This window comes from Monodon monoceros, unplaced genomic scaffold (assembly GCF_005190385.1).
Source record: "Monodon monoceros isolate NGI ecotype Baffin Bay Population unplaced genomic scaffold, NGI_Narwhal_1 Super_Scaffold_13, whole genome shotgun sequence".
In the NCBI taxonomy this organism is placed as follows: domain Eukaryota; kingdom Metazoa; phylum Chordata; class Mammalia; order Artiodactyla; family Monodontidae; genus Monodon; species Monodon monoceros.
Window position 1 is genome coordinate 51,474,832 of NW_021703769.1, and position 16,179 is coordinate 51,491,010.

At 49.2% G+C, this 16,179-nt stretch overlaps 1 protein-coding gene across 1 annotated transcript in view; it reads right to left on the reverse strand.

The window, feature by feature from the left end:
- Positions 1–16,179, reverse strand: part of CREBBP (CREB binding protein) — a 132,068-nt gene that overhangs the window by 3,757 nt on the left and 112,132 nt on the right. The window contains exons 21-30 of the mRNA XM_029221308.1: positions 14,512–14,568; positions 11,710–11,787; positions 11,315–11,382; positions 6,668–6,818; positions 6,177–6,323; positions 5,450–5,563; positions 4,175–4,340; positions 3,676–3,843; positions 1,412–1,573; positions 948–1,229 (exon numbers count right to left, since the gene is read on the reverse strand). Coding sequence (XP_029077141.1) covers positions 948–1,229; positions 1,412–1,573; positions 3,676–3,843; positions 4,175–4,340; positions 5,450–5,563; positions 6,177–6,323; positions 6,668–6,818; positions 11,315–11,382; positions 11,710–11,787; positions 14,512–14,568 — 1,393 coding nt within the window. The remainder of the gene's footprint in view (positions 1–947; positions 1,230–1,411; positions 1,574–3,675; positions 3,844–4,174; positions 4,341–5,449; positions 5,564–6,176; positions 6,324–6,667; positions 6,819–11,314; positions 11,383–11,709; positions 11,788–14,511; positions 14,569–16,179) is intronic.

Consider the following 16,179-nt stretch of genomic DNA (forward strand, 5'->3'; position numbering starts at 1 on the left):
AGTGGCAGAGAGACGAGGGCATTATAGAGGCCCCCTCTGCCCCCAAAGAGCACAGAGCTGCTGTTGTGGAGCACTCAACTATGGGGACTATCTAGGCGTTGACACCAGCAAGGTGAGGACTGGGCAAGAGAGGAGTCTGACTATCTGCGGGGGGAGGCAGAGCATGTGACACCCCGTGCGAGTGACCCGTCTGTGCCAGGGACAGGCCGAGTCCCCTGCAGAGGGGGTGCCAGTGTGGTCTGACCACGGGATCCACCAGGACAAGGGAAGAGGGGCTCAAGACCCCTGACCAAAGGGACCCAGCCTGACAACAGCAGGAAATCCCAACCTCTTGGCAAGCCTAGACTGGGAGCACCAGAAGAGGAACCAGTCAGAATCCCAATGGAACCAAAGCACTGCCGTGCTCTCTTCTCTCTGCCCTCCCACCCTGCACCGAGAGGCCTATGCGTGTGCCTGACACAGAGCTGGTGTTAACGAAACACAACAAATAAAATAACAAAGTGCCTTGTGATCATCTCCGCATCCTGGAAAGGTCAGCACAAATGTCTCCCAGGGAAGCTCACTGGCTTCCCTCCATCCCCTGAAGACCAGCTCCCCCCCACAACCCAGACACATGCCATTGGGACCAGGTTGGGACCAGGCTGCCTCGTGAGCAGACACCGGCTGCTTCTTGCCCTGGATGGCTGGCGCTAAGCCCCATAACAGGCACAGCGCAGGAACCCCACCAACATCGAGAGAAACCCTCTCATTCATGAACCCCAAAACACAATCTCAAAACCAACAGTGGACTAGTGGAGTGGACAGATGAGCATTCATCTGGTCATTTTCTCCCCAGAAAACGCCAACTGTCTAACAGTTGCCCTGAAATACACACGCACAGCCCGAGAGCGCCGTGGGCCTCGCCAACTCTACCGGCAGCCCTGCGCGGGCAGGTGCCCCGCGCTCACCTCGCACACGGTGCAGTGCCAGCGCGTCTCCACGTGGTGCTTGCACTCATTGCAGGTGTAGACGAAGCGGTCCTGGCCCTGGGTGTGCAGCTCCACCAGCATGCACAGCGTGGACCACTTGGAGCGCCGCAGGGAGGAGAACTCCCAATGCTTGTCCCGGGCCAGCGTGAGGAAGGCATCCCGCCCGTCCATGAGGTCACAGCTGAGCAGGGGGTCGGGGTCGACGATGGGGGGCAGCGTGTTGATGACGGGCCCAGCGTGGAGGTGGATCACAAAGAAGACCTGGGGGACAGCAGGGAGGAGCAGCGTCAGCCCCGCAGAGAGAAGGACCGAGCCGACTCCTGCTGTCCCTGGGGCTGAACTGCGCTGGTGACAAGCAGTGGTGACAAGCAGTGTGGTGTCGCCAGGCCAGGCCTCCTCCCCCTGCACTTGGTCCGCCCCCACCCCACCCCGCCCACCCCCACCTCTTTGTGCTTCTCCATCGTGGCATAGAGCTTCTGGGACAAGTCGTTGGACACGTTGGGCATGCTGGGCTTTTTCTTGTTGGCTCGGCTGATGCTGCTTTTATTCTTGTTGGTTTTCTTGTTGTTCTTTTTCTTGGCGTTCTTGCTGTCGCCCTGGCTGCCCTGCAATAAGACTCAGAGCTGTCGGCCCTGCCTAGCATCCTGCTCCAATGTCCAGCAGGGAGGCCACCAGTTCCTGCTGCGGGGGTTCCAGGGAGCTGGGGCTGAGGCAGGAGACCGCCGAGCAGACCCCTACCTGCCTGCGCAGGCTGTGTGAGTGGCTGTCAACACTGCTGCCTTCAGAGGAAACCGCTAAGGAGAAGGAGATGAGTATGGAAGCAGGGCCCGGACTTGGCCAGGACCGAATGGGTACAGTGGTGACAAACATAAAGCAAGCACTGCCTGTGCCACAACAGCCGCACATCACATGGAGGCTGGAGGGAAGAACACACCTGGGATGCTAGTTGGATCTAACCACTGAGGGGGTGGAAGCCGTTTCTCCTGGTCCTATGTTTTCTACTGGCTGGAGGCAGGCACTCCTCCTCGACGGGCACACAGCCAGGGCTGTGTCCCCCTCAGAGCCCCTCTGTGGCAGCTCGGCCAGCAGCACAGACTCTCCTCCCAGCAACCCCTGAGCCTTGGATGCCAGTGCTGACTCAGGCCACCTCCTGTGCCTGGGTGTCCGTCCGGCAGAGGCAGAGGAACCTGGGTTCATTAATCGGCTGTGGTCTTTCTCCCACAGGCACTCCAAGTTTCCACTGAAATCCAGCCCACCCTTCCAGGTCAGCTTGAGGGAGGGACCTGCCGGCATCTCTCCAGTCCCTGAGGAGCAGCATCTCCAGCCCTAAATCACCCAATGTTCCAGGGGATGACGGGTCCTGCCTCCAGGGAGGTCCAGCAAAAGGCAGGCAGAGAACAATGACCACAGCCCTCGACCTCTCCTCGGGACCCACCTGTGACATAAGTACTTGTCACATCCTCACCCACGCTTTCTCCATTTTGGAAGGGGCTAGGGATGCTGTCTTGCAAAAAGGACACACCCTAAAGCACATGCTGCCTGGCATGAAGCAGCCATGCAGACATTCCACCCTAGACCCCTGGCTCTGGATGCTGGCTCCACATGCAGCCCCAAGCCCTCCTGGGGGCCCCAGGCCTGCACGGGTGGTAACAGGCATCTCAAGATTAACACATCTGCAGCCGATTCTTGACTTCTTCCCCCAAGTGTGCTCTCCCTTCCTTCTCCCCTTCAGGGAGACGCAGCAACACTGACTCAATTCTAAGGCCCCAGACCCAGCAGGCAGCCTCGATCCAGGATCTTCCTCATACACCACAAAGATGTGCCCTAAGCTCTGAGGCTGTTACTCTCAAAACACATCATACGCTGCTCACTGCCGACAGCTACGAATCCAACTAAACCACCATCATCTCTTCCTTGAACATGTGAAACACAGCACACTTGCTCCCGACTTGGACTCTGACACCCTCCTCCTTCTGCTGGAGGCTCCTCCGCCTGGATCTTCTGGGTTCCTCTCACCAGTCAGTCTCTGCTCAGATGCCACCTCCCCAGACAGGCCCTCCCAAAGGTGCTGCATCTGCCCTCTTCCCTCGTGTCTGTTCTACACCATCTCAGCATGCACCACACACTAGGACACACGCCCCTTGAGGGCAGGGATGGAGGCCTCTTTAGTTCCCACTGCACCCCTCAGGATGGTGCCCGCACATGGCAGGGGCTCAGTGACCAGAGTGAGTGCACAGACGCATGAACACCCAGTGAAGAGTGGGGGGCAGTTTACAACAAGGAGAGTGAATGAGGCCTGGCAAACAAGTGTCTCCTCCTCAAGTCATTTCTAAGGTGAACTGACTGGTTCCTGATCATGACACCCGTCTCCATCTCTATCTCCGGCACCTCTTCTGGGCTCCCTGGCAGGGTGCCTTCCTCTCTCATCTTGCTGTGTCTCAGCCCCGCTGTCCTGCCCAGAGATGCCAGAGCAAGCCCCTCTGTCCACCTAGTAGGTGATGTGTCTCCAGTTCGCCCAGCACCCAGTGTGGGCTGTGCCCCCAGGCCCAGGCCTGCCCTGTGGTGGGCGGTAACACGGTGAGGTTATGTATGAAAACACCACCACAGACAAAGGAGGCCATGTCTTGAGAAACGAGCAGCCCACACTCACTCCCTGACCTGCTGGAGCGCAGCCTTTAGCACATGCGCTGGGGCCCTTGGGCTTTACCTCCGGGGTCTCACTGGCCGCGGTGCTCTCCTCCTTCTTCCTCTCTTCTTCCTCCTGTTCCAGCTCCTTAATGCTCTCCTCCAACACGTTAGGCCAGAAGTCACCCTCGAAATAAGGCAGTTCCTTGGCACTGGTGAGCCTGTCTTCAGTTGCTTGTTTGAAAATGTCCTGGAAAGTGAATAAGCACAGCGGTGAGACGAGGGGGGCTGGGCAACACTCTGGGGAGGGGGCTTGGGGCCACGACATGGAGAGGGGACCGCACACTCCTGAGGCGCATGGTTTCACAAGATCTGCCACCACTTCTCTTGGACTGCCGACTGCAAATCTTGGCAGACAGCAGAGAAGTTGCTTCTTAGTTTGTGATTTTAAAAAATTAAAATTTTTGCTTTCCAATAATCATAAGTAGATATAATTCTAACACATGTGAGCACAGAGGGAGACACGTGAAGATGTGGCAGTCAGTGGTGAGGAGCCCCCCCCGCCCCCGCCGTGTGGGCACCTTATAGTCATGGATGATGCGCTCGGCAAAGGCCTTGTCCAGCATCTTCTTGTACCACTCCTGCAGGCGCTTTGGCTTGGGGATTTTTTGATCTGGGGGGTGGCAATGGAAGATGTAGTCGTCTCCTTCACTTGGGGGACAGGCCCAGATGTGTCCTGTTACATACCTGCAGGACATACACACAATTCAGACAGAAGCAGTGAGCGAAATCATCCCTGCCTTTGAGGAGTAACAGCTGAGGAACACGGACCAAAGCAAGGACAGAAATAACTATGAAGAAAAACAACAAAAAAGAAATTACAAAATGCTTCTGGCAGAACATGTGAGAGGCCTAAGAGAGGTTCCAAACCATTGTGCTGGGGAAGGGGGTTAGGGTAAAGCCAAATCTCTACAGAGTGCAAACGCAGGCTGGAAATTGGTCCAACGGTACCTCCCTCTTCGGTGTGCATGTCAGGCGGGGCTAAGGCTGCAAGGGAACCTGTGACACAGGAGAGAGCCTGGGAAGACGGCAACGCGTCAGGCGTATCAGACGGCTTGTCCCCAGGGTGGATGCACTGAATTTCCTATCTACTTTCTCCTGCACATTGGAAAGGAAGTTGAGTATTTCTTTCTAAGGGGTTAAAGACAAAATAGATCTCATTCATTCTGCTCAAGACACTTCAATCAAACATCTCTCTTCCAAATTTGGGAAAGAAATGTGATCTAGAATGTAAGAAGAGAGACAGGAAAAGAAGTCAGACACAAGAGACCACATCTGGTAGGATTCCGCTTCTATGAACCGTCCAGAAAAGGCACATTTATGGAGACAAAAAGGAGATTAGTAGTCACTGGGGGCAGGGGTCCAAAAGGGATGAACAGCAAATGGGTGCAGGGATCGTAACAGGGGTTGGGGGGATGAGAATGTTCTGAAGCTGATTTACCGTGACAGCTGCATTACTTGGTAAAGTTACTAAAAATCACTGAATGTACACCTGAAGTAGGTGAATTGTATGATACATAAAATATGCCTCAATAAAGTTTTAAAAAAACAGACTAGAATGTGAGAAAAACACAGGAGGCAGGGAAAGCACATGAGCTGTGCTGGGAGCCCCAGACCCAAGTGGCGCAACAGAGCATCTGGCTGGAAGGGTGCTCTGGAGACCCCTGAATCCATTTAAGGACATCAAAATAGAAACACAAAAAACCTTAAGAAATACTTGTGTTATTTCACAAAATACACAGTGAAAATTAAAAATGGAGTTTTTAATAGTTCTGAATAATTTGAATTAAACTCACCCCAATTTCTTCACGTACTCTAAATATCCAATAAGGATCTCATGGTAAACAGCTGTTCGGAGGCATCTCGGTCGGAAGAAATGAATACTGTCCAGATAAGATATGTACACACGCCTGGGGGGCAGGGTGAGAAAGAAATTAATTGAAAGTTCAGGTTATCTCCCAAACTTGAAACCAAACAGCAGCATCTAAAAACAGCTCCAGAAATAAATTCTGTTTTGATAGCATTTACACTGGCCACAAACAGGACATAAGAAATCTGCCATCACCAAGCTCTGCTACCAATCAATAAAACAGAATTCAATTTCGTCACTGAACTAAGAAGCAATGCCATCACTCACCATGGGGAACCGTGGAGAGATCAGGGCAAATTAGGAAAAGCCACTTCTAACTCCTTCTCACCCAGATTCTTGACTGAACATGAAATAACTCTCAGGAGAGGTGTGACATTTTCATAGGTGAAGAGAAGCCTGGCCTGTGCAGCAGTCCCCACCCCCTTCTCCATAGGTTTACCTGCCCCAGGTAAGACAGGGGCAACAGCAAGACCAAGATCAAAACCCATGTGTGCTTACAACACAAAGCACTCTACAGTCATCAAAACTCTTCACTTCCCACTGGCTTAGCAGAAAACGAACTAACCAAAGTAACTAGTAGTTCTCTAAGATGTTTAGAGCCTTGGTCGCTAGCACAACACGTGACACGCACCCCAAAGGAGCTAGAGGATTACCTTGTGTTTGGAGGGGGGCAATCAGAGCCATACTCTTGGACATGCATCCCAAAGAAGCACACGTCCACTCCATCAATTTCCTCAAAGGCAAAGAGTGCTTTGGTTCGATACGGGAAAGATTCAGACATTTCCCCAGAATCCACAAACCTGAAATAAAAGAGCCTGATGTTTGCAAGCATCACTACCATTTACAAAGTGCTTTACAGACGAGGCCTGCTGCCGTAAACCCGCTCAGTGCAGAGAAGCTGGAGGCGAGGTCGCCCCTTCTGACCACTGGCCCAGGCAGCTCGGAGTCTTGACCCCATTCTTTGTGACACTGCTTCACTCAGAAAGGAATTCCACCTCCCCTGATGAATGTGGGATACTGATAGAAGGGTGGCTACATGCTAACTAATGAAAAGCTTTCAAATTATGCAAACTCTAAAGCTTTGCCAGAAAGCTAGGCTCTGGTTAACCACATGGGGTGCCCACTGGAACGTCTGCACACAAACCGTGACTTCATCCCGGGCTTGACTTCCACCGTCTTGTCTGAGCTGGCCACTACGCGGACAAACACCTCCCCGGCTTCAGGATGATTCTGTCGCCGCAAAAACTTGTTGACTCGGTCTTCCAAGTGGTTTCCCAACCGTGTGGTCTGCAGTCCTGCAAAGTCCAGCACAAGCAGATGAGAGGACTTCTTGGGGGTTGAGGTCACAGAATCCACCTCTTTCAGTGTAGTCTCGTATTTTAAGGAGTAACATTCTCCAAATACAGAAGGGATCTAATGTGTCCTATGAGGTAATAAGCATTTTATAAAAGAAAGGTGGACCCTGGAATCTCAGGCATTCCACGCACTGAAGACTGCTGTCAAATGCCCAATATTTCCATCTTTTTCTAACTGTAAGGGGCAGAAGAGACACAAAGGTGGACCCAAATCTGAAGGAAGATGGGCTCTGGGGTGAAGCAGGGGAGCAGGCACGAGGGAGCCGCACTGGGTCCACCCTGCCTCCTGCCCCACATGCCCAGCCCCTAGTGAGACAGAGATCTGGCCCTGGCTGCGCCCACACAGCTGTGCCCCAAGGCTGGAAGAACTTGAAGAACTCTTAACAGAAATGCGGAGCCTGCCACTGCTTTCCATGGAAGGCAGGGCTGGCACAGCCTCAGAGACAGGATGGCACAAATGCCCCTTCCTGCCCAGCTCTGATGACAGTCCTGGTGCAAAGTCTGAGACAGCTAAGCTAGCAGGCAGCCAAGGGCTACCTCACTCTGTGAGCATTCCAATACTGGGCGGCAAGGGACACTGTTCCAGGACGCAGACCTGCCCAGCACCATTGCTGGTGGGCTCCTCCGCCCTGCCCCTCTGTACCCTCCCTCTCCCAGGGACGGGCCAGGAGTTACACAGCATATAAATACACATACAGTCACAGCACAGAAAAACTGTGCATATGGGGATAAAAGACTAGACAGGAAAGCTGCAAAAGGTTAACAGTGACTACAGATGATAGGATTTTAGAAGATTCCCTACTGAGGTTAAGAAATATCTGCAAAATTTAGGCTTTTAAAATTTAGTGTCTCTGCAATAAACATACCAATGGCGGAGTTTTTTTGGTATATAAATTATACCTCAATAAAAGTGATTAAAAAAAAACTTACAATGGCAATGAAATAAAGACCCCATTAAAAAATAAAAACTTTAAAAGCTATAAAAATGAGAAGTAGAATTGCTTCACACTCTGATACACGTGCACACTTTCCACAGCTGTTTAGTTATGCTCTGGATCCCCTTATTTCAACCTCCCACAGCTGAGATAACCATCCTGAGAAAAAGAGAATTAGGTGCAAAGGACTTACGACCGTCTCATCTATTCTTTGTGAAGCCCAGAAGAAAATTCTCATGTTCTCGCCCCCCTGTACTCCCGCCCATGCCGCTGCTGAGCAAGTTTCGTCCCCTTATGAGGTGGCTTCCAATCCAGAAAGGGAGGACACAGCTAAGAAGGGCCACCCTGCGCTGGTGCAGGGAGCTCCCCCTTCCCTTGTGAAACTATGATTACACACACTATGATTTTCACATAATGAACAGGAGTAAACCTTCAAAATTAGGTCTTTACATTTTCCCCCCAAATTACCTGTACTAAAAATAGTTTATGAATTTTATTTTATTTATATAGCAGGTTCTTATTAGTTATCTATTTTACACATATTAGTGTGTATATGTCAATCCCAATCTCCCAATTCATCCCCCCCACCCCCCCCCACCGCTTTCCCCCCTTGATGGACGTCCATACGTTTGTTCTCTACATCTGTGTCTCTATTTCTGCCCTGCAAACCTGTTCATCTGTACCATTTTTCTAGGTTCCACATATATGCGTTAATATACGGTATTTGTTTTTCTGACTTACTTCACTCTGAAAATAGTTATTTTATTTTTTTAAATACATTTATTTATTTTTGGCTGAGTTGGGTCTTCATTGCTGCACACAGGCTTTCTCTACTTGTGGCGAGCAGAGGCTACTCTTTGTTGCGGTGTGTGGGCTTCTCACTGTTGTGGCTTCTCTTGTTGCAGAGCACAGGCTCTAGGCGCACAGGCTTTGGTAATTGTGGCTCGCAGGCTCTAGGGCACAGGCTCAGTAGTTGTGGCGCATGGGCTTAGCTGCTCCGCGGCATGTGGGATCTTCCCAGACCAGGGCTCGATCCCGTGTCCCCTGCATTGGCAGGTGGGTCCTTAACCACTGTGCCACCAGGGAAGCCCAAAATACAGTTTTTAAATGAGACAATTATGACGGTCTGGTCACAAGCACCAAACTGAACGCCGTGAAGAGGGCTGGAGAGGTGCTCCGCTATGTCCCGAGAGAAGAGCCATGGGCTTTACACATGGGACGGCACAGTGAAAAACCTGGAGAGCAGCCAGCACGTGCTCAGAGACTCAGTACTGGGAAAGAAGGGCTGTTCTCATGCTGCGGTGCCATGTGGAGGTGTCCTCCAGACCAGCAAGTACAGGCACTGAGGGCAAGCATTTCTGCAACAGCCCCTCCCACTGGACAGGAGGGCCCAGGCCACCCTCACTGTGATGGTACCTCGGGCTTCCCACAGGGTGGCCACGTGCTTTGGTTTAGGTTCCCGTTTCCACTCCCCACAGCCCATCGTGCTGCAGCGGACAGCCCTGTACATGCCTTTAGGCACACGAGCAAATATCTTTGTAGGAGACATGCGTCAAGGTGGAACTGCTGAGTCTAAAAATGGACATTTTAAATTGTACCCCACCATGTATATTTTTGGCCACGGTGCATGATGGGAGCCTTATATTTCCCTTTATGTGATCAAATCCTTCAGCCTTTTGCTTTCTGACCTCTGGGCTCTATCTTTTTTAGGAAGGTTTTTCATAACTGAACACAGTAAAAACACTCTCTTTCTCTGACCTCCAAAGCATTTGTAGTTGTTACTTTTCGCCCCTTTAGCCACCCGAGTTGCATTGTGCATGTGGCATATAATGGGGAGGTGGTTTTGGGTGGATAGTCAGTTGTTTAGTATCACTCTCTGACCAGCAGCTGGAAGATATTTTCAACGCAGTCGTCCCTCTGCACCCACAGGGCACTGGTTCCAGGAACCCCTCAGACACCAGAATCCAAGGATGCTGAAGTTCCTGACATACAGTGGTGCAGTACAGAAGGCCCTCTGTACCCACAGGTCCCACATGCGTGGACACGGAGGGCCCACTGCACTAAGTCAGGGCAAATGAGGCAACCTCTCTTTTGTGACCAACAGACACTTGCAGAGATGATGCAAATCAAAAACCCAGGGGAGACACACCACCTCTAAGGTCCTTTTCTGTAAGTGAAGGTTCTACATCTTTGAAGCTCATTTGCCAAACGTCCACATATCCCTCTCCACCATTCTCTGGACACTAGGGGAGGGTGGGGGCTGGGCCAGCTCTCAGGTTCTCCTACCCACCCCCCCCACCTCTACCCCTCTCTCTTCTGGCCGCAACTGCTCTTCTCTTGAAGCCTAGCTCTCCTGGCAATTTCTGTTTTGGTCACCAAAGCTCTGGCCCAGGAGATTGATTCTAAGTAGTTGACTGCTTTAGTGACATCACTCGGAATGGATCCTTTAAAGTAGGGGTTCTCACCTGCACGCCCCCAACCCAGGACACCTGGTAATGTATGAAGACATTTCTGACAGCCACCATTCATGGGGGGGTGGGGCAGGGAGTGTTACCAGCATTTAGTGGGCAGCAGCCTGCTGCTAAAATTCTAATTAAGCACAAGACAGCCCCCATAACAAAGACGTTTCTGGCCCAAATGTCAGTATACATCAGAAACCCTGATCTAAAGAGAAATATTATAATAGCTGGTGAATTCATCAATATTTCAAAAGGTTTTATAAGAGTGAGTTTAAGTGATAGGATAACTGTGGATTTTGGTAATGACACAGTTTGAACGTGAATTAACGCTGACTTGGAAGGCTTCAGAGGGGCTTCTTCCTTGCCTGCCACCCTTCCCTCCTGCCCACGGACCTCTCCCTCCATCCCATCTCTCTTCTACTCCAGCTCCTCAGGTGGCCCGGCTCTTTCTGGGGAGCCCTAAGCGGTGTGCTAGTTGCCTGTCCTACTGGAGAGAAGTGAGAGCAGCAGCCGAGTTGACAAAGACGACACACTGTATACACTTCTGAAAAGTGTCATCTCTAAAAAAGTGAAGACTACCTATGAAAAGTTACTCCTATAGCAACAGGGCGCTCTCTCTGCTCCTCGCAGACACCAGCAGCCGCTCCCAATGTGGCAGTGACACACCCAACCAGCCCTCGTGCAGATCAGGCTCCTGCCAGTCCTGGTGATGTTGGCTGATTCCCAGAGGGCCCCAGAGGGTCACTCTTCACAACAGCAGGGCCCACACCTACTGATGGGCAAACAGCCACCCCCACAGGTGCCCAGGGCTGAGCGTGCCCAGGATGTGTGTGTGTTATTTCTAAGCTACTTGAGAAGGATCTGCTGACAGATTTTCTCTCTCAGAATTCACAAAGTTTACTGTATGTGTTTTAGATGAAAGTTTCTAAACTTTCATCTAAAACACAGACTGATCATAAAGTTGACTTTCATATAAAGATCAAGGCAAATGATTCTCTTCAAGGGTAAGACAAAAAAATACAAAAACCCTTCCACAACTTACTCTTAGCACTGAATTTGTTTTCTTTACGAGTTCTGCCCGTTTTCTTCAAGCAGTTGTCACACACAAAGCTGCAAAAAAAATAATGGGTGTGATCAGATTATATAAAACAGTATATGTTGCCAAACCAGTGAAATGCAGCATTAAAATACTTCGCTGGCAATTAAAATCGCATCATTATACAAAAGTGAAGAGGCAGACTGCTTTGATTCTACAATTCCCAAAGCGGGCAAACACTTAAGACTTAAATTTAGAACAAACTGCCATCCATCTAATTGCCGGATTCTTGCTGACAACAATGAATGAAATGCAGTAGCAGCCAGCATCCTCCCCTCTACTCTGTGCATAACTGCTTTCCCTTTCCCGAGATCACAGGAAATCACCAGGAAATTACTCACCCTGAAGGCCAAATGATATCATAGTGGAGAACACAAATCTGATGCATCTTCCGGCCACACTCCTTGCAATCAACGAAACTAGAAGACAAAGAAAGTGCACTGTGACACACGGAGCCACATACATAATGGAGCTTCTACAGAGCCTGTGTGGTGTGCTCACACCTCATCCCCTTGATGACTTCAAGAATCTGCGGCATTAATGCATCTCTTGACTAATTGAGCCGTATTTTTAAAAATGCATCAGTATGATATTTTCTATAGGAAAGACTGACTTTCTCCCTTTCTTTGTACAAATGCCTCTTTCCTCTCTTCTCCCAATCTGCTTTGCAACCGGAAGTGAACATTTATTTCTAAAAATTGTTATGACGAAGGCCTATTTTACAGGTCAGTATTTCTGATATTACTACAGATTTTCAAGACCAGTGCTTGCTCTAGATGACTGCACATACCTAAATGGACTTAAATAAAAGAGAACAATACTGTCAGTGTTACAAACCCTTGTTCTTAAGCCCAGGTGCAGGAAACGTCTGCTGAGTCAGTTACAAGGGTGGGAAATGACGGCCTTTCTTAAAGTAAACACTAGAGAAGTTGGGATGCACCATGCCACCTGCCCTCTGCACAGCTTCCGCCATAGCTCACCTGGGCCCTGTCACCTCACCTAGGAAACTTAATCGCCAGCATGCTTGAAGGTCAAAACCTATTTTTTCACCCATGCCCTTAAAGCCACCACAACTTATACCCTGTGGAAGGCTGAGGGGCTAGAAAGTACCACATTTCTCCAAACGGTCCTGGGTCCCGGCTCTTCCTATCATGCTAGATGCCGGTCCCCATAACCTGACGCCTGCTCTCACTACTGCTGCTCGAGTCCCCGGCCCCTGACCATCCTACTGCCCTTGCTGAGCAAGCCTTCCACCACAGATCGAGCCCAATCCAGCTTCTCTGTCCCTGCTCTGTCAGAGGAGAAAAGGACACACACAGGCAGACTGTGCAGAATGGCAGTGACCCTCACCGGCCATCCTCAGTACTCTCTGCTGTCCTGCCCCAGCTGCTGCCCTTCCCAGCACATACAGGAGGGAATCCAGCACCCTCTGCCCCCTTGTCCTATGGGGCTCCATCCACACTCCCTACATGCCCTGCACTTGAGCTCACCTGCAGTGCTGCTGAACATCCCATGTCCTTTCATGTCTTTGTGTCTAGAATGCTCTGCCCACCACCCCCAATACCTGCTTCCAAATGAGTGTCACCTTCTCCACTGGGCCAGGGTCCCCCACTCTGGACTACCTTACTGCCTCCTGCTGCCTATGCTACGATCCGTCTGTCCTACTGGAAGACAAACGGCTGGAGGACAGACCCCCTTTATCCATCTGTGTCTTCACCACTGCCTGGCAACTACTGCTTCAATGTAACGTATTCTGAAATTGAAAAGTGAGTATAGCAACTAACATAACATTGTAAATACTCCAGTATAAAACAAAACTTTGGGGGGACTTCCCTGGTTGCTCAGTAGTTAAGACCCTGCACTCCCAATGCAGGGGGCCTGGGTTCAATCCCTGGTCAGGAAACTAGATCCCACACGCATGCCGCAACTAAGAGTTTGCATGCCACAAATAAGGAGCCCATGAGCTGCAACTAAGGAGCCCACCTGCTGCAACTAAGGAGTCCGTGAGCCACAAACTAAGGAGACCACCTGCCACAACTAAGACCCAGCATGACTAAACAAATAAATAAATATTTAAAAAATAAATAAATAAAATTTAAAAATTTAAAAAACTGAATATAAATCACAGGGAAACAGGAAAACTGTCGGGGAGGACACAATGTGAACAGGGAGACAGCTAGTCAGGACAAACAATCCACTGACACTAGAGACTAAAGAGACAGGGAGCAGCCTCCTCATGCACCAGGCACTTTGCTAAGTAACCAACATGCTCCCCCCGCAACCTGGGCACAGCTGGCAGGAGAGACTAAGTCAGCTCTCAATGGGAAGTGGAGTCTGTGTCTTCCGTTGGAAGCTGGGAAGTTGAGCCAAGGGAGGGGAGAACCTGTTTCTCAGCTCTGGATGCACCACAGCCACATTTACCAAACTTCCAACAGTGCTGGAGTCTGTGCTCACCAAGCAACCCTGGATGGGCGTTCACCACAGCGACAGAACAAAATGGGCATCTCCACACACTGGGGTGCCTTCAGGACTCAGCTTTGGGTACCGGGGAGGAGCCACCACATGGAAGGAGCTCTGAGGCCTCTTTAAGGGGTTATTACAAAGCAAAATTTACATACTGAGTATTCTCACTGATCACTGGAAGAAAGGAAATTATCTGACAACGGCCTTTGAAAATATACCATACCAAAGATGGTGACAAGAACATACAACACTGGGCTTCTCATTATTTATTTTTAAAAAGTGGTTTCTAAGAGTTTTTCTTTCTGAAATTTCCCTTTAAATGATACTAGCACCCCTCCACCAAATATTCCTACCTTTAGTCTCTAAAGATTCACATTAAATGGCTTCTTAAAGACAACGATGATGAAGTTATTACAGAGATTCTAACAGAGCCAAAACATCCATCTAATCTTACATTAAAGGGTGTTAAAATTCAGTAGCTGGACAGCATGCTACAGAGACATACATCTTTTGTGTGAGTTAAAACAGAATCCACATCTGAAGTAACTTCACACAAAAAATTCCACCCATGGTAATATATTTATTTCCAGTGTCTTCTCCCACAGCCCAACAATAAGGAGGAACTTTCCTCATCTGAAACTAAAACCTAAAAGTCAGAAAGAAAATAGCTGTATACTCACGGTTCAGGATCTAAGGTATCATTTTTCTTCTTTTCAAACTGATCCTTTGAAATTGTCCTTGTATTTTTGGGGAGGGGGGAAAGGAAAAATGTTAATTAACTAAATTTATCTGTTGAATATAAACTATAGGGTCTCTGGGATATTATTCTGTAACTAGTTCTTCACATAAAAAGTAAAATGATGGTCAGCTGAAATCTCAAGTAGATGTAATAATGGCATGAACATACAACATTTAATTCTATAGAAAGCACTACCTTTTATTTTTCTCTGCCTTACTTGGAATATTTCCTCCAAACTATCATCAGCACTTATTACAAGATTTAATTTAAGGCTAGTCAAAATACAGTGGCAAAATTATGTTGAGATTCAAACCTGTTAATTTCCAATCAAATCTATATGGTGAATGACTGCTGAATTTGACCACCACTGGTATTTTCAATTCTTCTAATTACAATATTCCTTCATTGACACAAGTCAGCATGTACTTGGGGATATTTTACTTCTTCTTAAAGGGCTGAGTATTTCATTTTTGTGGTACTTTTATTAGTGTATATGTGAATTACTTGATTCACAGAATTATACAATCCAATTATTAATCACATAATTGGACTAAAGAATTAAATTGACAAGGGACAGAAAAATTGAATATGTAGAATTTCTGTCATTTTGGTTTATGTATCTTACAGGCGGGTATGGTTTGTTGTGCGATTGAATAAAGTAAACTTGAGTTGCAGAGTAAGTGTCCAACAGTGCTAGAAACTGCTTCAGTGGGAAGCCTTTTTGCCTTTGGGGGGACAGTCACACAGCAGACTCCCCAGAGTGGCAGGAATCATGGCAGAGTCGGGAGAAAAGAAAGACCACAAAACGCTGGCAGTCCTAGGCAGCTATGGTGGCTGGCAGGTTTTTAGGTATCTCAAGCATGTAAATGAGTTGACCATCCAATCTGTGGATTTGCTTTTGCTTTTTTTTTTTGTGGTACGTGGGCCTCTCACCGTTGTGGCCTCTCCTGCTGCGAAGCACAGGCTCCGGACGCGCAGGCTCAGCGGCCATGGCTCACGGGCACAGCTGCTCCGTGGCATGTGGGATCTTCCCGGACTGGGGCACGAACCCGTGTCCCCTACATTGGCAGGCGGACTCTCAACCACTGCGCCACCAGGGAAGCCCTGCTTTTGCTTTTTTCTCACCACATTCTGGCCATTTGCCTACTCAAAAGTAACTCCATCAGAGGATAAGCATCAGGGAGGAAATGGTGAACTCAGTGAGGGAATGAACGAACTAACTCATGCCTGTCCATGCTGGAGCTGTGAGCAAGAGTCCAACCTCCAGAGAGGAAGGAGATACAGGTACTCGCTGGGGTCTCACCATCTGGGTTCTGTTACCTCTGCAACTTAAAGGACAGAGGTTTCAGTGGAAGATCAACTAAATGCTACTGATGGGGTATACACACAAGACTCATTTTTGCTACTGCCAGTTAGTTCTGTGACAAGGGTTACCTGGTTTCTTAGGTGTAACTGAAAATTTACAATCTTCCCAAATGGAAGCTGACAGCCACTAGGAAAAAGCAAGTGTTTTAGAAGAAGAGATAGAGCAAGGTCAAGAGAGACCACTGCACTGCAGTGGGGGCTACAGCATCATGGTCTCAAGCAGAGGGAAGAATGTGCAAGTGGC